At 35.9% G+C, this 23,446-nt stretch overlaps 3 protein-coding genes across 3 annotated transcripts; 2 read left to right on the top strand and 1 right to left on the bottom strand.

Annotated features, from left to right (window-relative positions):
- Positions 1-11,775: 11,775 nt before the first annotated feature.
- Positions 11,776-16,129, bottom strand: LOC130654324 (kelch-like protein 5). The gene is made up of 5 exons (XM_057456879.1): positions 14,780-16,129; positions 14,548-14,688; positions 14,084-14,264; positions 12,641-12,840; positions 11,776-12,348 (listed from the first exon to the last, which is right to left on the bottom strand). Exons 1-5 carry the CDS (start codon positions 15,636-15,638, stop codon positions 12,017-12,019), a joined length of 1,713 nt encoding a protein of 570 aa, XP_057312862.1. The 5' UTR covers positions 15,639-16,129; the 3' UTR covers positions 11,776-12,016.
- A 1,216-nt stretch (positions 16,130-17,345) lies between these two features.
- LOC130653792 (uncharacterized) lies at positions 17,346-19,553 on the top strand. The gene is made up of 5 exons (XM_057456303.1): positions 17,346-17,521; positions 17,650-17,701; positions 18,632-18,744; positions 18,836-19,068; positions 19,180-19,553. Exons 1-5 carry the CDS (start codon positions 17,346-17,348, stop codon positions 19,551-19,553), a joined length of 948 nt encoding a protein of 315 aa, XP_057312286.1.
- Positions 19,554-19,576: 23 nt separating this feature from the next.
- LOC130653791 (uncharacterized) lies at positions 19,577-21,040 on the top strand. Its single transcript, XM_057456302.1, has 3 exons — positions 19,577-19,847; positions 19,985-20,076; positions 20,168-21,040. Exons 1-3 carry the CDS (start codon positions 19,577-19,579, stop codon positions 20,486-20,488), a joined length of 684 nt encoding a protein of 227 aa, XP_057312285.1. The 3' UTR covers positions 20,489-21,040.
- The last annotated feature ends 2,406 nt before the right edge of the window (positions 21,041-23,446 follow it).

Genomic DNA, 23,446 nt, shown 5'->3' with positions numbered 1-23,446 from the left:
CCGATTCTGAAATCAATAAGAAGATCAAAAGCATCTGGTGTTGATGACATTCCAAGTTCGTTGGTCAAGGATGCCGCTGAAGAACTTGCACCACCGATATCATTCTTGATAAATTGGAGTTTTAAAGTAGGAACTTTTCCTACAGATGAAAAAACTGCAAAAGTAACACCATTGTATAAATCTTCAGGAAAAAGGAACTCTTTTGACAACTATAGACCGATATCTGTCCTGAATGTTATATCCTAAGTTATAGAAAAAATTGCCTGTCATCAAATTACAGACCATTTAGAGAACAATAACCTACTTAGTTCTTGTCAATATGGGTTTCGTCGCAATCGATCTACACAACATGCAGTTTCAAAATTGGTTGATCACATTCGACACAACATTGACGGAGGTAAATATACTGGTGTTCTTTATATGGACTTTTCGAAAGCATTCGACACTGTCAATCATTCATGCTTATTGCAAAAGTTACCTTACTATGGAATAAATGGAGTTGAACTTGAATGGTTCAGTAACTACTTGTTTAATCGAAAACAACTTGTCGTGTATGAAGGAGTATATTCCAATGTAGAAAGTATAACACATGGTGTACCACAAGGTTCCATTCTTGGACCCTTGTTGTTTCTTATCTTAGTTAATGACCTCCAGTCCCAGCTTACCATATGTTCCTTGCTGATGACACTGTGCTATATTTTCCGACAAATTATCATCCAACATCGAGAAACTTATAAATGAAGAAGCTGAAATTGTTCAAAGATGGGTGAGCGATAATTGTTTGCTACTTAACCTTAAAAAAGGAAAAACTGAATTTGTATTATATGGTTCCCGTCCAGCCAAACAACCAAATTGTTTGATCAATATCAATACTGTAGAATTGAACCGACCTGAATCGTACCAATATCTTGGAGTAACATTAGATCAACATTTGAATTTGAATTTTCATTATAATTCGGTTTACAAGAGAATATGCTCACGTGTTACATTGCTCAGTCGAATTCGTTACACTGTACCACCAACGGTGGCAGAAACTATCTACAAATCCATGATAAATCCACTGTTTCATTATTGCTATCCTCTATTTTCTGGCTTGAACTTAACCTGGAAAATCAAGTTTCAAGCGCAACAAAATAGAGCAAAAAGGATCATTGGCACAGATTCTGCAACGTCCTGGCCGGAAATTGATCTACAAAGAAATCGAAAAATGGTAACCGATGTATTTAAATCGATTCACAACCTGGAAACAATTCAAAATGTTCAATACGAATTTATAGAACATCGAATCAACACACGTGGTAACAAATCGTTACTCAGAGTACCACGTGTTCGAACCGAAGCTGGTCGCAAAACCACTTGTTATCAAGGAACCTTGCTGTTCAATAAACTTGATTTACCTTTGAGAAACGAAAAGTCATTTATTATTTTTAAAAGAAATATCAATGTAGTTAATTTGTCTTAGTTATTCAATTTATTTTTACTGTCTGTTTGTTTTTCTAGTTCAAGTCATGTTTATCGTTACTATGTATATTTTGTTTTGATTTTTGGTTTTCTTGCATTGTTTAATTTCTTTCCTCAAAACCTTGTTTGTCTCATGCTATTTGATCCAATTTGAATCACTTTTGTATCCTGATTGCCTTTCATTTTGTTCTAAGTTTCTCTCTTTATTGATTTTGTTGCCTGAGAATGTTTTGACTAAGCAGTGTAGTAATTTATATGTATATATTTTTCTGATCATTCTATTAGTATCGTTACTATGTATATTTTGTTTTGATTTTTGGTTTTCCTGCATTGTTTAATTTCTTTCCTCAAAACCTTGTTTGTCTCATGCTATTTGATCCAATTTGAATCACTTTTGTATCCTGATTGCCTTTCATTTTGTTCTAAGTTTCTCTCTTTATTGATTTTGTTGCCTGAGAATGTTTTGACTAAGCAGTGTAGTAATTTATATGTATATATTTTTCTGATCATTCTATTAGTATCGTTACTATGTATATTTTGTTTTGATTTTTGGTTTTCCTGCATTGTTTAATTTCTTTCCTCAAAACCTTGTTTGTCTCATGCTATTTGATCCAATTTGAATCACTTTTGTATCCTGATTGCCTTTCATTTTGTTCTAGGATTCTCTCTCTATTGATTTTGTTGCCTGTGTGTGAGTGTTTTGACTAAGCAGTGTGGAATAATTTTCGTGCTATCCCATTCTTACGTCATTAGTGTACCAGTGTCATCAGTGTACCAGTTTGCTTTTTTCCATCTCACCTATCTAATTAATTTATTTATTTTCGATTACATTATTTATTTATTTGTTTTTGTATAATATGTATAAAAAAAAAATTTACCTCAATTATTACCTATTTTAAAATTTCATTTATTACTATTTTTTGTTTCAACAGGTCCTACATTGATACCAGGATTGTAAATATTTCTGACGTAGTCAACCTGTAAAATTATAATTGTTAATAATAATAAAAAAGTCTTGATGCCTTCATACTCGTTCTTTTTATTCCGCGTGAGATTTTCAGATCTGGCGAAGATTTGGGTGCAAGCCTCGCATTCCCAGCTCTGAGTGAAAACATCCATCTTCTTGATGAAGAAACAGTGGCCATCCAGCATGCCGAGATCGATCGTGTCTAACCCCTCCTTTTACTGATTCTGACCGTAAACAAGCCGCCATGGTGCCTTGTCTGAATTCGTCTTGGGCTCAAAGACTCTGATGTTGACCTTAAAGTGCTTGGCGATACCCTCGAAGTCCACCAGCTTCGTGACACGTACCTCTTCCCGCTTTAGCTTGGAGTCTTCGTAGTACTCGCGTGCTAGGGTGAGAGCTTCCCGCGTGATACGCTTTTCACGCTGCGCTCGCTCTTCCCGATAGTGAACGGCGAGGCATCTCCAGAAGCACAAGCTGTCGGTTCTTTCGTCCTCTTTGTCAAAGCTGTAGATGCACCTTTCGCCTCGCAGCCAGTCCGGCAAAGGTCCACATCCAAGTAAGGGCTCCCTCGTGGAGATGATCTTGATCTATACATGCTTGAAGACTATTTTGCCTTCGTAAGCTCCGGGGGTCTCGATGGTTCTGTCAGGTGGTAAGTAGGCTTTGGTCAAGAACTCCGCATCTTCCAGATCCAGACGCTTCATCTCGCATTCTTCCATGAAGGCTTCGATTTCCGCCATGCTTTAGAGTGACTTGGATCTCTTTGTCTTGTGGTAATCGGCTACATCGCCACCACCTCGGTAAATATTACAGCTAAAACTGTACACTACCTTGACACGCATGTCTACGTGAGGCATGATTTTTCGTATGATAGCTTCCGTCTGTGGTTGGGTAAGGTTCTTGTTGAACCGCCACGTTTTGATGCGGTTTCCATTAACTAACTTGCAATATCAGAATCAGCATTGCTGTACTTGATATCCCAGCCACATCCTCTGACATACATTGTTCTTTATGGTTTTCAAATTCTGTTAAAGGCACAATTACGCCACAATGTGAGCACTTGCATTCTGCAATATTACAGGGTTCTGTTGACAAATCATTGGTAACTGGCGTGACATCAATATTAGAGTTCAGTGGGATAATGTAAATACATGATGACCAAACTTCTCCTTTTAAATACTGAACGTCATAGCCAACTGTAGGACATATAATTTTGCAAAATTTTCGAAGCCCACAACCACCTGAGTCAGCTTTAGCAAAAAAAAAACGCACCGTCTTGACACTTCAACCTATACATATACAATGCAAGAATTATTGATATTTTGAGGGTTTGAATTCTTCTATAATTTTTCAGCAAATAAAATATGTTTACGTAGCTAGCTATGTTCATATTCATAGTCTTGATTTTTCTAGCATTAGGAGCCTTTTTAGCTACATTCTTATCCAACCCTTTTCTTAGTCAATTGTTTGCTATGCTCAGCAGTTTTTTACTCGTAATTTCGTTTTCTTTTTTAAAATGTCCCTTCATTTTATCCTCCTTGCATGCCACCTATTATTATGGGATCCCCCTGCACAAAATATGTAAAACTTACCTTGGAAAATAACCTTTTCCTGAATGTGTTGATGATCACCATATTTTGTATTTATATAAAAACAATTTTCTTTTTTCCAAGCCCTGCCATACGCAAAGTACCAAGCTCTGTTTGTGTAGGAGTGTATTCATCATTCCTTTTACTCAGACATATAAAGTCGTGTGTCCAAAGTTGTGGAAATCTTAACGGTCGGCTCTTTGTATACGGTACATAGTTTCATGCACTTCTTGGTGATGTGTTCCCAAAAGTTCTATTAACGTTAGGCACATATGTTTGCAATACTCTTCCAGAATTTGAGTTTGCTCTGTTTGGAGGCCTTCAAAAAATCCTGGCCTGCTGAGTGGGCCCAATCTTATGCTCCATTTCCCGTGTTTATATTTCTAGTTGGCGAGAAAGAATCGTTCGATTTTTTCTTGGATCTTAATTCTCTTGCTCTCTGCAGTAATGCAAGAGGGTCTTCAACGAAATCTAAGCAACTTGCGTTTTAATTTGCTGTGGCTTTTCCCGCTCCCGCCATTTTACTAACTTTAAACACAAAGGTGGAGTGTTGAAAACGTACAAACCGCATACCAGAATACGTAGTAGGCTGTGAAGTCAGATTATCAAGACTGACCTTGGCTGAAAGTTACACGCGACTTTGAGAGTCAAAGAATTCTATTGATAGTTTAAGTTGACGACTTTATAATTCTTCGAAATGTCTCAAAAACAGTCTAGATTTGTTATCTGAACTTCCAATTTGACGACTGATTATATGGGAATAGACATTTTAATTTGATGAATCGAATGTCAATTACCGCGCAGGTCTGGGCGCTAGCGAAGCGCTTTGTAAACGTAAATCTAGATGTAAACGTAAATAAACGTAAATGTAAATGTAGGGACAAATTTTTGGCTTGTTTTTATTTGTCTCGATGGCCCAAATGATTTTCATGGTCATGGTCAGTTTTTCACAGCTATTCTGGTTAGTTATTCTGGTTAGTGCTGCGAAAAGGGCAATGACTTCATTTAGCACCGGGCTAAGTGGTCCCGACACACGACGTACAACATAACTAGCACCCTTCATACTTTATCGATACTAAAAGTCCGACAGACGTTCAGTCATACTTCTCCAACCAAATGGACCCGGCAAATGAAACCGCATTATCCGACATCCTCTCTATGTAACAAATACATATTTTTTCTGTCGATGGTCATACCAACTTAATATCGCATAATACTGCATAATACCTTCATAATTCATAAAAGATACATAAATTTTCTGTTGATGGCCATACCAACGTAATATTGCATAATACTGCATAATACCTTCATAAGTCATAAAAGATACATAATTTTTCTGTTGATGGCCATACCAACGTAATATCGCATAATGCTGCATAATACCTTCATAATATTCTCTGTCGTTACATAAAAAATACATAAATTTTCTGTCGATGGCCATACCAACGTAATATCGCATAATACTGCATAACAGTACATAACAGTAAAGCCCGGTAAATTTATAGTATAATGCCTTGCCTCAGATTGGCATTTTTTAGGACTTCTGATATGTAATTTCGCGGGGGGTATTAGTCCAAAATATCTTTTCTATTGGCTTTCGGTGGGCATAGAACACTACCGCCTGTTCAATATATTGTACAAAAACGCCTCTTTGTTTAGCCTGCAATAGGGCCGTTTCTGTTTGTGTATGGATGTGTATCCAACCTCAAACTTTGTCTACTTTATAAAAACAGCTTTCCGTAAATGGCAGTTATGCGAAATATTGTGGAATATTACGTTGGTTATGGCCATCGACAGAAAAAATATGTAGTTTTTATGAAGCGACAGACATTATTAAGAAGGTATTGTGCAGTATTATGCGATATTACGTTGGTATGGCCATCGACAGAAAATTTATGTGTTTTTTATGAATTATGAAGGTATTATGCAGTATTATGCAGTATTATGCGATAATACGTTGGTATGGCCATCGACAGAAAACTTATGTATTTTTTATGAATTATGAAGGTATTATGCAGTATTATGCAGTATTATGCGATATTACGTTGGTATGGCCATCGACAGAAAATTTATGTATTTTTTATGAATTATGAAGGTATTATGCAGTATTATGCGATATTACGTTGGTATGGCCATCGACAGAAAATTTATGTAATTTTTATGAATTACGAAGGTATTATGCAGTAATATGCAGTATTATGCGATATTACGTTGGTATGGCCATCAACAGAAAAATTATGTATCTTTTATGTAATTACAGAGAGTATTATGAAGGTATTATGCAGTATTATGCGATATTACGTTGGTTATGGATTATTAACAGAAAAAATATGTATTTGTTACCAAGCGACAGAGAGTATTATGAAGGTATTATGCAGTATTATGCGATATTACGTTGGTATGGCCATCGACAGAAAATTTATGTAATTTTTATGAATTACGAAGGTATTATGCAGTAATATGCAGTATTATGCGATATTACGTTGGTATGGCCATCAACAGAAAAATTATGTATCTTTTATGTAATTACAGAGAGTATTATGAAGGTATTATGCAGTATTATGCGATATTACGTTGGTTATGGATTATTAACAGAAAAAATATGTATTTGTTACCAAGCGACAGAGAGTATTATGAAGGTATTATGCAGTATTATGCGATATTACGTTGGTATGGCCATCAACAGGAAAATTATGTATCTTTTATGGATTATGAAGGTATTATGCAGTATTATGCGATATTACGTTGGTATGACCATCGACAGAAAAAATATGTATTTTTTATGAATTATGAAGATATTATGCATTATTATGCAGTATTATGCGATATTACGTTGGTATGGCCATCGACAGAAAATTTATGTACTTTTTATGAATTTTGAAGGTATTATGCAGTATTATGCAGTATTATGCGATATTACGTTGGTTATGGATTATTGGCAGAAAAAATATGTATTTGTTATGTAGCGACAGAGAGTATTATGAAGGTATGATGCAGTATTATGCGATATTACGTTGGTATGGTCATCGACAGAAAAAATATGTATTTGTTTTATAGAGAGGATGTCGGATAATGCGGTTTCGTTTGTCGGGTCCATTTGGTTGGAGAAGTATGACTGAACGTCTGTCGGTTTTTTATGTCGATAAAGTATGAAGGTTGTTAGTTATGTTGTGCGTCGTGTGTCGGGACCACTTAGCCCGGTGCTAAATGAAGTCGTTGCCGCGAAAAGAGGCAGAGGCCTGATGTTTCTTTAACTAATTTTTTACTTTAACTGACGTTTTGCTTTTTAATAACACGTTTAAATGGTGTTGCTAACCCTCTTTGTGGTATATTGACGTGGGTAAGATGTCGGAATCGAAGAAAACTTAAATTACTAACTTTTACAGAGAGACAAGAGAAGACATATTTTTGATGTTGGTTTTAGGGGTTAGCTTCCTGTTGCAAGCTACATATACCATACATTTTGTGTTGTGAGGAATAAAGTAATGATTAAAAAGAAACACTATTCTATCGTTATCAGTGCACTTTGGCAAGAAGAAATAAAAATTACAGCTAGCTATAGAAAGACTTAAAGGAAGTTTTTTTACAGTAAGCTAGCTATAGCTAGCTAGCTATATATGGATCTGCAAGTTTGATATGGATTAACGTGGAAGAGCATTTAATAAAGGATTTATTTGCAAAGTATAGCTAAGTAGCTATATAAAAAAGAGCACAGACGAAATGGATTGAAATTAAAATACACACTTCAATGATATAATGACTGGCTTTGACTTTTCGTTAGAAATTATTGTATATAAATATTACATAACTAGCTAGGAAGGGATATATATATAATAGCATGTTACACTGTATAACAGTGTTGTTAATTTTGGTAAAATGCAAGAATAAATTTAGGCAAGGTCCACTTTTACCTTTGTGATAGCTATAGTAATTTTGGTACATTGACATAAGAAAAATATTTGCACATGTTTTGCACAATTCTGCAAAATTGGCAACCGAAAATATTTGACGAAAACAGTTAACGTCACTAAATTTGTTTAAAAAGTTATTTTCCATTGAATTTGTTTATTTTAATCACAGTATATTAGTTTATTTTATATTTCACAGCGGTTGAAACTTTGTACTTTACAAATTAAAATTATTCCAATGCAAAATTGAGGCATAGCAATTTTTAAGGCTAAGTTGTTGTTCGAACTGCACTGTTTGATGTTTTTTAAATTGAGTGACATTAGAAATGAGTTTTTATGATCCTATTTTTAGCATCTGGGCACTTGCCCACCTATATATCTGATTACTGTATGAATAAGGCTACGATATATATGAGTGACCCCTAGCTAACAAAAACTACATCGAGACAGATACAGCCAGCTTTTTGACAATTTTTAATTTAGTGTATAAAAAATGTAGGTAGCCCAGCCCTGGTTAGTTAAATAAAGTTTCTAGCAAACACAAAATAAGAAATTTTGGAATTGCTGGCTAGGTATCTGTTTAATGAGAATGAAACTATTAGCTTAGAAAAAAAACATTGTTTTCTTTACCTGTGTTTAATGAGCTATTATTTTGTATGTACTAGTAGCTATATAAATCTTGAATGACATGCTAGCAATTCCTCTTTGATCAGCACTGTGATATTTTAAAGATAATATTAAAACTTGTGATGTAACCAGCTACCAAAAATGAGGTTTCTTTCTCTTATGACTGCCAACTTTTCATGATGAATGTACCCCACAACTTGAAGCAATTAAATTAATAACCAAGTTAAGGTCTTGAACTTTCATAAATTTGTCCCTACAAGCGCTTCGCTAGTGCCCAGACCTGCGTGGTATGAAACTCCGTAATTGGACAAATTGACTTATCAATTTGACATATTGAATTTGTCCGCTATCTAACCCCATAGTTTTCTTCCAGAAGTTTACATCTGGAAAGCACAGTAACAATTGCTTTTACTATTTCCGCGAGAAAATGGTAGAGAACTTCTAATCAAGTGAAATGAGCAAATTCAACGATTCGAATCTAGTGTGTTTAAAATAGCCCCAAAGACCGCCGCCACGAAAGGGTAAACCAACATATCACAACACTCCACACGTGTGATTTATATTTTTTACAAGTAGTCGTCTAAAAGTGTAGTTTTAGTTTAGCCAGCCTATACTTTACCAATTTTTAACTCATGTGACTACTTCGAGAAATTAAAAAAAATGGTGATCTGTGATGTATAGCTAGCGGACACAACGCACTTGTGAAAATCTGTTCTGTTTATTGTGTAATACCAGACACAAGAATAAAATTGATAATAGAACTTAATAAAAACCAGCTTCACACAAGTGAATAGCCAGAAATGTCACGAATCTGTTTTAGAATGGACAGGATTGATGACGTCATCAAAAAAATCTTTGCCCCTAATAACTCTGCAAACGTTTGTCAAAGATACATGATCCTATACCATTTACTTGATCAGCCTTTTCCACATCCATGCGATGAAGGCAACAGGTATACACATTTTTAAAAAAAATCTTTGTGTTTTGGCCGGTCTTTGCTGACGTCAGCAAAATTTTAAAAATGCCTTTTAGGCATTCGCCAAAATCACATGATTCTATACAATATATTTTGAGTTTCAAGCTCGACACAATACAGGGAAGGGTAAACAAATTTTCGAACAAAGATTTTTGTGTATTGACGCGTCCTTGCAGACATCAAAATTCAAGTGATGGTTCTTTTCATTGTTCTCCTGACTACATGCTTTTTTTTATAAGAAACACGTTTATAGCTCACTGTAGTTTCATGGGAACACGGAACATGGAACTGCTCATTATTTGTTATGATGCATTAAAAATACCAGTCTGACATCACTGAATGAGCTTTTTACCGGACTTAGGGAATGTAAAACTGCAGCTTTTGAACGTTGGTTGGATGTCCTGTACAGGAGGTTAATGACCTACTAACTTAATAAACTGTTAAAAAACCTAAGCTAAGCTGTTAAGAAACCTAAGCCTCAAAATGAGAAAAAATAAGAAACTTGAGCCTCAGTAGCCAACTTGTTTCTTATAAAAAAAAGCGTTTAAGTGGATTTTTCCACAGGCATCATCGACTACCTCAAGTGTACAAACTTTCGCGAGGATTTATTTTCGCGAGCTAAAAAAACATGCATTTCGCAAGGATTTATTTTCACGAATCAATGTTTTTCGAAAATTTTGGGAGGATTTATTTTCGTGTAACAGGCAAAATATGCTATCAAATATATGTCAAATGCCCCTGGAATGAATGAAACTCATCACTTAAATCATTTTGAGAAATATAATATTTTCACAAATCTTTTTCGTCGTCAAAAACATCAAAAATATTCCTACTTTTCTTCGTTTTCATATACCCATTCTTCTTCATCGCTTTCTTCTCTCTCGCAGTCTGAAATATATTTCGAAGCTAAAGACAGACCAGACTGGTTGACAGTCGACACTTCAAAATGTTCAAGCAACATCGTGTCAACATCGTGAAATGCAATGGATCGAGGCTGGATAAACCAGAAAGACGTTTTTCGACTGCTTCCTTTATACCTGCTAACCTTTCAGGCAAATCTGCCTCCCATCAGCTGACGTCATTTCGTTATACATCTCTATTTGCGTGCAATAGTTTGATAATCGAAAGTTTCAGCTGTACTTCTATGGTTTCTAGCTCTTGACCGTTGTTCATTGAGTGATTTGATCTGTGTACCAATTACCGAATTTTTACATAACCATTACGACCTCTTTTCTCATCAAGTGGTTGAAACAGGTAAAGTTTGCTGGAACACTCTGTGGCAAAATGTGGTTATCGGCCAAGACCTTTAAAACCGGATTTGTCATCTGACCTTTGAATACATCCATTATTAGCAAAGCAGGATGATTTTTCTCCAATTCGAGGAAGTTCCTTTCTTTCTTGAGATATGGAATAATTATTTCATTTAGCAATTAAATGAAACTTGCAAAAATTTGTACACTTAAGGTAGTTTTTATAAGAGATGTCAATTTTAAACAATCGCCAAAAAATGTCAAAATTTTTATCTTTTGCTAAACAATTTGCATGGGGGGAATAAATTGTCAAAAATTAAACAATTTGCTTGGCCAATAATCAGTCAAATAAGAAACAATTTCTATCGTGCGATTTTAAGTCCTACAGAGATAGAACCCTTGCAACTTACAGTGGCACATTGAATATTTTGCAAATTTTATTGTTCTGACTCATTTTAACATACTTTAAAAATAAACAATTTGCTGCGTAAAATCTTACCCAGGTATACAAGGAATAAACAACTTTTGGGACGTTTTTCCCTAAGTAGCTAAACAATGTTTGGGGCGCAGTGCAAAATATCAATTGTTTATAAATAAAAGTGTACGAGGGTAATATCAGGATATTTTCTTCTTTGATATTTTACGTGAATGGTTACCGTAACAGAAACAAACAACTCATGGACTGTGTGAGAGAACTCAATTTAGATATCTTCGAATAAATCTTATGACTTAACCTCGCTAAACTTTTGTGATTTTAAAAAGTTTTCCAGCCGTAGTTGGTGTGTCGGAAAACACCAGGTCGTGATAACCATGCACGAATTTTTCAAGCTACAAATAACAAATGCGATGTAGTTTTACCTTTTCTGTGACGAGAGAATTTTCGTCGATTATCGGGGCTACTTCGGTTGAAAAGCACACTACTAGTTATGTATAATTTTTTAAAGATGCCTAAATGTTGTTTCTATCCTATTTACTGAAATCAGTATTTAGAAAGAGGTCAAATAAATATTGAAATATATTTATTTTATATTTTCATACATTTGCTTTCATACTATAATTACAAATAAATTTCACATTAAATAGATATAATTATCCTAAGATAACAATATAAATATATACAAACATAAGAAACTGCAATAAAGATATTATAAAACACCGGCAGACCATGAAGGAAAACGGAAGGTAAATGCATCATAAATACATTACCTCCATTCCCCACTAACACAATCTTTGTAACGTTACGTTAGTTTAACAGGTACAACACATGCACCTGCTCGTGGATGAGCTAATGAAGCGACTGATTCCCATTCATCAGTGTCGGGATCATACGCTTCTACAGCATCCAAATAAGTGAGTCCGTCATAACCACCTACTGAATATAAACGATCACCCAACGCTGTCATTCCAACAGCATCGCGACAGTTTTTCATGGAAGATATCAAACACCATTGGTCACTTCGTGGATCGTATCTTTCCACAGAAGAGAATTGTTTTGATGAATCAGAGCTCGCAGGAGCATCGTGTCCTCCTGCAGCGTATAAGTAGCCGCGAAGTACAGCTACACCAACACCTAACACAGTAAAAACACCACACCACCTTCATACATAATGTCTTTTACATGACTATTTCGTAGAAATATTCCTTTTACACCTCTCTAGACTTTCTTTTTAACTATATATCTACTGCTACGTGGCCAAAAAAAGAAGAATAGTTTCAAAAGTAGCAGTGTGACTTTTCCCAACTACCCAAAAAATTTAGTTACTGACTTTTCTACGTTTTCACGGACTAGTTAACATCTATTCTCTAGTAACAGAGTCGCACAAAACTTACATATACCGTTTGAAATGAGTACGAAAAAATACCTCCTCTACGTTTCACCATCGGCGCAGCTAAGCTCCAACGATTAGTGTGCGGATCGTATACTTCAACAGAATTTAGACAAGACGAACCATCTCTTCCACCTATAGCGTACAATTTGTTTTCAAGAACTGAAACACCAACAGTACTTCGAGGAGTATTCATGGGAGCAACGAAACTCCATTGTAATGTTTGGGAATCATACCTAAAAATTTAAATGGGAGTTCAGACAAGCTTTAAGTGATCGACAAGTTTTAAGTGTCCAGTTATTTTATCTTTGTTCCGTAGCTGTAGCCAGAAAAACGTAAGTCTGCTTTACATGCAAAAGCGAGGGATATATGCATACGCAATGTTACAAGAATTTTAAAAATTACATTGACATTACATTTTTGAGAATATTCTTGCGTTTGATGTTGCGTATGCTTCTACTTGCATTTTTCATTCACACTACAAAAACATGCTGTAAACACAGACGTACGAATATCAAAACATTTTGACACCGTCTAGGGATTGGGGATGTCAGAAATCAAATCAATTGTTCTCTTTTCGTTTTGATTTGACCTTTATCACGGTTTATCCGTGGGTAACAAGGGACACCCTGGGACGAAATCCGGCAAGTTCCCAAACCTAGGACTCCGAATCCGTTTTGGATGGATAATTTGATCATCGTCATCAAAAAACATTTAAACTACGATATCTCTGTAATCGTTCATCAAAAGTACATGATCCTATACAGTGCGTGATCAGCGTTTTATGCGTCATACAGCACAACTTTCTAAAAAAAATATTTTGTGTTTTGGCGGGTCCTTGCTGACGTCACCAAAATCTTTAAACCCTTATATCTCCTTAAACATTGTCAAAAGCATATGATCCTATACATTTTCTTTATCATCGTTTTAAGCAAACAAATTTCACCAGAAAATGTTTTGGATATGCGCTACTGACACTGACAAAAACTAAAACCACCTATATTTTCCATTGTGCTTCTGTAAAAGTGCATTTGTCCACAGGCTTATCGACTAGTAATAATATTTCGTTTGTCAAGTTCGTTTGTCAAGTTCACTTGCCTTGTTAAAGAAAAGTTTGAAGTTGATGAGGATCTGTAGGCACTTCTGACGAAATACGATTGAAAACACCAAATCTCCCTTAATGGACCCTTACACCCTGATGTTTTATTATCCATAACTACTCCAAATATTGTCAAACAACTTACCCCAGTTGTTCGAGTAAGTAAGTTTATTTAGGGCGAACTGAAGCTTTAAAACCTCTTTTCTTAAACAACAATATAATGCAACAGTTTGAAAAACCTTTTCTGGTTTTCCAGACGTTTGGTTGGACCAGGATGGAAATGCAGAAGTTAAAAGGTTTGCGCACTCGACACGAAAGGCGACGACAACGACAACGACGACGACAACAACAGCACAAATAATAAAAAAAAATATTTTTGCCTTTCAACAGTGTTCAGATAAGACCAGCCATCATGCCCGCCAACAGCATAAATGGGCCCAGCCAACACAGCAACACCAAGTCCATGACGATGTGTTAGCATGGGAGTGAGTGTTTCCCACTTGTCAAATTTTGGATCAAAGCATTCAACGTTATTGAGAGTCATGAGTCCATCCCGACCACCTAAACGAAGATTGTACATATTTATACACGAAAGCTGCGAACGAAACGTCAAATAGAGATATTTCAGTATATCACAAAACTTAAGCTTTTAAAAAAGCGTTATTTACCCAATCATTTTGCCGCTTTTTTCATTAGTAGCCATATTATTTCGAGCTTGTTATTCACAATAAACCAGCATCTTAGATCGTGCATTTTGCAAAACGATTGTGCAATGCAATTAAAAACTATTTTTAACACAAATATAATGTAAATTGCGACAAATAAAAGCTACAACAAATCATACCTGTTACATATAATTTATTGTTAACAACAGCAACTCCAAACTGTAAACGCCGTGTTTCCATTGTAGTCACTTGTGTCCATGTGTTTGTCCTAGGGTTGAACTCTTCAATCCCTGTTGCGGCACCTTTTACAGCATCAATACCTAAAAATAATAAATAGCAGTAAGAAGATTTGTTTATTTCTCCTCGCCTAAACACATATATTACACACAAAACAAACTAATCAAAAACAACCTCCAACTGCGTATATGACCCCGATCGTTCCTTTCCTAGCACGATGGTTTAGTCTTTGTGGTTCTAATCTTCTTTCTGGCAATAAATGATATTTCATTGTTTCTAATAACAAATCTTTACATTTTTCGTCGTTCTTTACAGCTGGCTCCACTTCGTCCACTAAAAATTGAGGTGACAACAATGATAAACGTATTGATGGCAATATCTCAAATAATTGTGATTTTCTATTCTCCATATCATGTTGAAGCCATGACATTAGTGCATAAAATACTTCTTCTTCCTTTAAAACATTCAGACCATCACTACATAAAATTTCGTTTAATTGTTCAGAATTTAATAACAGAAACTCCTGGTTCTTAAAAACCTCGCCAAAATTATCCTTCGCATAGTTATTAGCAATGTTAAATAGCTGTTCACATCCATGTGCATCGGCAAAAGCGCGGATTCCTAAACAGTTAGAAGGATGTAGTTGACTTTTCATAAATTCGCAGCAAGCATTTTTTACACCATTAACTTGTAAAAGGCATGCTGAAGCTAATAGATTCTCCACGTTATCGACTCTGATTTCTAGTTCAGAGGTGTATGCATACGAGATAAGAGCTTCTAAAGCTTCAGGATCAACATTATTTATTGTTACAACTTGTTGGTGTGTTTCAGAAAGTTCGCTTGTAAACATAGCGTTAAAGTAATCACAAAGTGATGATATGATGACTTTGTGCGCAGGAATTCTCTTCGTTCCAGCTACAAGTACGATGTCGGTAAACTGATTACGATCTCTAAAAAGAGCCATTTTTTTGAAAGCTTCTTGCCTGTATATCTCCGACCGATGAATAACACGGTCTACTGATGCTTCATCCATTATTGAACACACTGATAAATAACTTTAACATATAATTGAATATCCATAATTTCCCAAATTCGAGGATACATTGTTTTAAGTATCTATGGATAAAAAAGTTCCAAGCACTCAAGTCATTAATAACATGAGATGCTAAGTATGTATGTATGTGTGTTAAAAATGTTGCGTTGCACATCCAGAGTTGTATATATTATAGTTTCAGCAGCAAGACTGGTGTTCGCCTTGAAACTCTTGATTGGGAATTGCTTAATGAGAGTGCTTAATGGTCCTACTAGCCCGGGCATTTAGCATGTTTAGCCACCTAGAAGATAGAATTCATATAATAACCCATATAATATGAATCGGCTGACTATTTGGCAATATATATAGCTCAAATTTTGCTATAAAATCTGGGTAGCAGATGTTTTATCACAAGTCAGGTCTGCCATTGAAAGATGCCATAAATGTTGTTCTATTGACTCTATTAAAACCAAACCTAGCAAGCTATAACACAATATGATTTTTTTGCTGTTGTCTATTGTTACCTATTGTATTTTTCTAAATACACAATTAATCATACAATCTGCCAAGTTGGTGGCAATAGGGTCAACAGACTGTAAGGACTAACACGGGTAACGAACAGTCTATGCAGAACGATCAGAGAATTATCAACGAGCTATCAGTTATACAGAACGATCAGAAAACTGGCAGTGAACCATTAGTGGCGAGTCATAGAACAGGTAGTCCGGATATATAAACACTGAAAAAAAAGAAGCATTGGGGGGGGGGGGGGGGGAGGGGGCAACAGTAAAAACACCTAAACTTCACATATAAACACTTAATTTCAGAGCAAACCTTGAGAAAAATATATATTTAGCAGGATGACACTTCAATAGTTATCAAGGAGGCTGACAAAGGGGCAGTTGTGGTGTGGGACAGAGATAATTACCTAAAGGAGGCTGAATCCCAGTTTTCTGATGGTAAGGCATATGAAGATTACAGGGAATTGTTGTCAGTCCCTTAGTAAATATTGTAAAGTCAACCTCGTCCCCAGGGTCTTGTGGCCCCTGAGCCGTTATTATTATGGAGTGGCCACGAGATACATGTCCAGATATACTAGTACATTGGACTTAAAGAATTAATTTGTTAAATAAGTTTACTTGTTTGTCCTTTTTTGGTCGAGATTTAGAAGTTTTGTTACAAAACCTTCATCAGCCTTATTTTAACTGCTCAAATTCTGAAACCTAGAAAGTATAGCTAATACAAAATCATTCCTTATGTCTATCCTTAAGTATATAGGCTAATAGGAACAAAATTTGTGATATGACAAATTTTTGAGAGCTTCTAATGAAGAAGGGCTACAAGCAATTAGAGCTGCACTTAAAAGAGGGAGGATAAAACAGTTTCCACAAAGAGTCTTATGGAACTGCCTGAATGTTTTTTGAAGAATAATAATTTTGAACACAATGAACAGTTTTACAGGCAGAAACAAGGAACAGCTCTTACTACTATATTGTTGTCAAATCTAGCAGTCACTTTATCAAACGTATATCAATTTTACAAAACCATGCAAGAGGGTGCCGATAAGCCGCAAACGCCCGCATATATACGGGCGAGTTCGGGCGACTTTTCGAATAAAATTGTCGTTTGCCCCCCGAAATCGCCCGCACTTTCCCGAAATCCCCCGGAACATTCCCGAAATGCAATTACTTGTAACAACTCTCAGAAATGATCGCCGAAAAACGTAAAATAAATATTTCTGTTGCATCATCTTGGGTCAGAACTAAGATTTGTTTTGCTTTAATTCATGCTTGTTTGCTTTGTTTGAGAGGTTCGAGAGGGATTTATAAAAGAATCGAAATGGGGGATGATATTGTTTTGAGTGAGTTGTCAAGTTGTATCAAGTAGTTCGGTTGTACCAAGTTAATGAACTGTTAAATCTATATCTAATTTATTTTGGTTATTATGTTTGTTAAACGCTTTTGTATTGAAGTAACAATTTTTAGATCGTATTTATTTAACTATATACTAGTATTGTGAAATTCCTTGTAACAAACCATGCGGACGATATTTGGGAAGAAGGAGTTAATATAGTTTATATATAAGTTATTTATAAAGTAAACTTTATCAAAAACCATCAAAAACATTTCTTTTAAGAACTTCACTACCACATAGTAAGTTTATTTTAATTTTTATAGTTTTTTTGAATCACATTAGTGTCTTTTTTTGTCTTTTTCGGGCATTGTTCGGGCCTATGCGGGTTTTTTCGGGCGAACCCTTATATTTTTTTCAAAACGCCGAACTCGCCCGAAAACGCCCGCACTTTTTACGGCGTATGCGGCTTATCGGCACCCTCGTAACTATGCCATTCGCATCATATCATTTAAACTCACTAGGACATCACCCAGCATCTTGTATAAAAATCTTAATGTTCTTAATAGTCAGGGCGCTGAGTTCTGAAAAATAAACGAGTTCGTGCAAATTCGGGGGAACTTACAAAAACTTCACCAGATGATACATAAATACTTAGTATAAACGATTTTACTTACTGGCCTTCTTAATTCTACTTGCATATATTCCAAAAACAAAAAATATAAACATGTATGAACGATGTTTTTCTTCGGTCCTTCACCGCCATATTTTTATGAAATCGAATGTTGCAAAACATTCTTTTATTTCCGATCGAATAATTTCACGGGGGTGAATGTAAAATGAATTCATTAACAATACATTTTATTACCTGTTGTTATCAATTTTCAATATTTCATTCTTTTTTTTAAATATATAATGCTTTTGTAAAAGCAGATAGTTTAGATTTTTGTTCTTTCGAAACTAAATATGTTACATTTGAACAAACAACACAAACCCCCGTGTTCTTATTCGTGAGCTAAATGTGGTAACGCGGGAGTTTCTACAGCTGGAGGAGGGATAAAAAACAGGTTGCAATGAATGTGCGAAAGAAAATTTATCGAAAATGAGCTCAAAGAAACCGATGAAACTCGTTCTATCTCCAGCTAAAAAAAAGTAAGCAAGAAGTGAAATGTATTATACACAACAACAATTACAAGAAAGAAACAAAGTTAAGAGCATTCACAGAAAAATCAGCCGAAAAAGTGAAAATAGCAAGGTATGTTGCAAGTTTGATTATATTGTTTTATTTTTTAATTTATGGTTTTCATGACTTTATTGTAACAGCGCTATACTTCCGTTTTTTATAGTGAAATTCGAAATGATGAAAATGTCACTGATTTAGTGAGCGGCGATCTTTCCGATTTGAAATTTCATCAGAAATGTTTAGATGCGTATGTCCACCCAAAAACATTAGCTACCATACAAAAGAAAAAAGAAAAAGCTGAAGCAAGCGACGATGAAACGGGAGATGTTAACGACATAGAAGAACAACAACCAACTTCAACTATCCGAATGTCACAGAGAAAGAGAGGCAGAACAGGTAAATATTTATCTTAATTTTATAATTTTATGTTGTAATCGTGCACAAACAGGCTATTCTGACTTTTATATTTCTTGTGACTTTTCTAATGTCTGACTGATCTTATTTAAGGTCAATCACTTGCCAAGCAAGATGAGTGCTGTATCTGCCAAAAAAGAAAAACGAGTACAACAGGTAGTGGCTACGAAAAACTCAGCAAGTGTATAACGGAAAGTTCTGCTCTCACGCTACAGACTGCAGCCCTACAAAATGGGGCAAATGATGAGTTGATAGGATATATTTCTGGTCGCGATTGGACGGGAATAGTTGCACTTGAATTGCGATATCATGTAACATGCTATCGAGCTTTCACCAAGCCCGTTAAAACACCTTCTGCAATCACTCAAGTAGACAAAGAGGCATTGCAGCATACTTTCGACTTTGTTGAGCTACATGCTCTAAATAAATGCGAAGTGCTATTGACATTTATAACAAGCATTCCGTAAAGGGCGGTATCACCGATCGAACTATGTTGAAATATGTTACGGAACATTTCACCGATGATATCGGAGTTTGGCAACCTCGGTATGGAGGGACATTTATTTTTTCTGAAAAAATACCTAAGGGGCTTATAATTGATGTACGGCGACGGAATCTTATTGATCGTGAAAGCCAAAAGCAACGTGATACTGACATTGAAATTATCAAAATAGCAGCTGAAATAATAAGAGAAGAGATCAGAAACATGCCGTTCACATATCCTATTTGGCCACCGACAGAAAGAAGCATACTATCCGAAAGTACTATCATTCCACCAAAGTTAAATCAATTAATTACATCTATTGTGAGCTCGATACCTCAACCTCACAAACGGAAACAGACAACTATAACTTCGATATGTCAGGACATTATATATAGCGCTTCAAATACTAAGCAGTTTTTGAACATTTTGAACACTGGTTAGTACAGCATGGTAAAAATCTCAATGACTACATTTTAACGGAGGAGTTCCAAACTTGCTTAAAAGAGGTACAAATATTTAGCTTCTTTTGTTTCTTTGGGCCTTTTTTGACTTTTTAGAGCAGCATGTTTTCAGATGATTATTCCTTTTACTGTTCAGGTTTCATTTCAATCTTTCCAAGATGTGACTGGCCTTGAAGGTCTGTTTGAACTGATGGAAGAGTACGAACGTGATATTAAACAAGCAGGTAAAACAGCATTGTATTGGTTGTCTTTCATGGAGATGATGGACGTGTTGTTTGGATTTATACGAGGTTTAAAAATTGGTAACTGGGAATTGCACCTAGACGCAACACGCCAAATGCTGCCATGGTTTTTTGCATACGACCGTCCCAATTATTCCCGCTATTGTACATTCTATGTCATGGAGATGCTGCGCTTGCCAGAAACACATCCCGGAATATGTAAGGAATTCACGTAAGTCTGATATTTCGTAATGCGTTGGCGACTTGTGGTTTAAACATGTAGCTTTTTGAGAAAATTTATTAAAACTCTTTAGTAACGGAAATTTTGCGGTTAGAAGATCTCCTGGAAAATTCAATAAAGTTCCCAGTGACCAATGCATAGAGCAAACCATTAACAGAGAACAAAAATGTCATGGTGGAATAACTGGATACAGCACTTCTCCTGGGACTATACAAAGATGGGTATTTACTAGCCACACTATTGCAAAATGTATAAGTATCCTCGAAGACATGCTGACAATCAAACAAAAAATGTCACATCCCAAAGAATTAGGTAAATCCAGAATGGAATTCGACGAAGCTTCTGTTCAGAGATGCTACGACACTTTGGTCTCTTGGGGAAGCCCATTTAACAGCCGAGACAGCCTTGTTCAAATTTGTTCTGGTGTGGAAGCTACCACAGTCGTCGAGAAAAACTTACTGGAAGCCCATTCTGTTGGAAAAAAAGAGATGGAAGAATTTGTTGAAAAAAGAATCAAGTCAAATGAAATTTCCTTCTATGATCGAATTAAAAAAACCCGTCTCAAAACGTTTAAGGATGTCGCAGTGAAGAAGGTGTGTAAGGTAAAAGAGAAGAACATTACGATCGCTGCAGAACGAAGTGTGTTTGCAAAGTTGTTAATCATTGCACAAAACCGCAATAATATTTCGATGAAGGAAGTCTTGAGTTACCCTTTGAGTCCAATTCCTTGGGCTCTTGCTCTTCCAGATGGGGGGCTTGTGAAAACAGTCAAGTCTAAGTTGTTGGCGAAAATAGAAGAGGGTATTGACCCAGAAGAATCCTTACCCACGAATTGTTGTACGATTTTTGATGGAATGGTTTTGCTGCAGCAATTGGATGGTATTCCACTCCTCACATTCGGGGATATATCAGAGTTTCTTTTAAAGAGAATCTTGCGGTGTAAGTCTCAAATCATCTACTTCGTTACTGACCAGTACTTCCAGAATTCTGTGAAAGGCTATGAGAGAAGCAGACGTACCGCAGATGGAACACTCCGAGTACGCATCGAACGAAGAGATCAAAAGAAGCCATCTCAGTTGAAGAAGTACATGCGCAACGACGAAAACAAAAAAGAAATCACTCAGTTTTTATTAAACGACTGGTCCAATGAAAGTCGATTTGTAGGTCTACTAGATCGTCGTGAAATTTACTTCAATTGTTTGTCAAAATTTTTCAAAATATATGTCGTCAACGGTCGTGTATGTTGTGAAGAAGAATCGTCCTTAGAAAACCACCAAGAAGAGGCAGACACCAAGGTATTTCTCTGTTGCAACCACGCAAGCGTGACTGGCGTTGATAATGCATGCATCGTAACCGTGGACAGTGACATTGTCATATATGCTGTACATTTTGAAAATAAAATTGGAATCAACATTTATCTACAGATCGGTTCGGGTGGACGGAAACGAATCTTAAGTGTGACCAAAATTCGAGATGCTGTTTGTCCCGCAATTGCAGAGGCTCTTCCAGCTTTCCATGCTTTTACAGGTAATGACTTCACAAGTGCATTTCACGGCATAGGGAAAGTGAAGCCATACAACTTATTGAAAGCTAACGAAATATTTCAAAATGTGTTTGCCAAGCTAGGTAAATCTGCGACATTTGATGTTGACCTCTTTCCACACATTGAGCAATTTGTTTGCAAATTATATGGAGTCAGTGCAACTAACACAGATGACGCACGCTACAAAAAGTTCTGTTCGTGTAAACCTACACCTGAGCCGCAACAGCTTCCTCCAACTCGAGATGCACTACTAAATCATTGTAAAAGAGTTTCATATATCACAGCGATAGTTCGAAATTCTTTGGTTGCAAATCCAAACCTACCAAGCCCAAATGGACATGGATGGAATGTCAACGGTGAGAAACTAGAGATCATTTGGCTATTAAGACGACCTGCACCAGATGCTCTATTGGAAATGGTTTCTTGCTCTTGCCGTAAGTCATCATCTTGCGCCAAAGAAACTTGTGTTTGTAGCTCGTACGATTTGCCTTGCACAGATTTATGCTCCTGTAACTGTGTTGATCAAGGATCAGACAACGACGAGATAATTCTCGAAAATGATGTTGAAGTCGATAGTTCTGATGACGAAAGTGAGGATGACACAGAAGATGAAGAAACTTTATTTTCAGATTAACATTAATATTCTTGGTTTTTAAGTATATGTTAGATAATAAATTAGTTAGTGTATTTCCTGTCAAATATTCGATATTTTCTCATACAGAGGTTTGGTGACAAGATTTATGCGCATTAATATCATAATTACGGAGCCGAAAGTAACTTCGGCGTTATTGAGTCCCATTTTGTTTTACATTTCGACAAAAAATGCTCACGGCAATATGTTTTCTGTGGGGTTTTATAGTTGTGGCTGTTAGCTTTTTTATGCTGTGACGTCATTTCTAAAAATAGGACAAGCAAGAAAATTCAAGAAGGCCAGTAAATGTTTTTTAAATGCTTTTATATATACGATTGTGCTGTGTGAATATCAGAAGTTCTCCTAAATTTCCCAAAATAAATTAACTCAGCGCCCCGACTATAAATTTCATGATCTTGTCCAGTTGAAAAACATACTGCTTCTGCACTTCCTCTTCCTTTGCAAGCTTCCAGGCACATTAACATTTTTGAAATTGACAAAACCCATAGCTTCAACACCTGAGCAAATAGTAGTGGTGGTCACTCCAGTTTCTTTGATCAACATTTTCCGCACTAAATACGGATTAAAATTGAATAAAAACTGCTACACGTAATAATAAAAAGAAATATCATGTCATCCAAACTGGCAAAACTGACATCAAAGTCTGAACCAACAAAACCAAGCGAAATAAAAACGGCGTGGCTAAAGAGCCGGTACCGGCTCTTTAACTAAAGAACCGGTTAATTTTATTATCTATACTAGTCTACGATGGCCCTGAG

The sequence above is a fragment of the Hydractinia symbiolongicarpus genome, chromosome 8 (genome assembly GCF_029227915.1).
Source record: "Hydractinia symbiolongicarpus strain clone_291-10 chromosome 8, HSymV2.1, whole genome shotgun sequence".
Taxonomy (NCBI): domain Eukaryota; kingdom Metazoa; phylum Cnidaria; class Hydrozoa; order Anthoathecata; family Hydractiniidae; genus Hydractinia; species Hydractinia symbiolongicarpus.
This window is presented reverse-complemented; position numbering and strand designations above follow the sequence as displayed.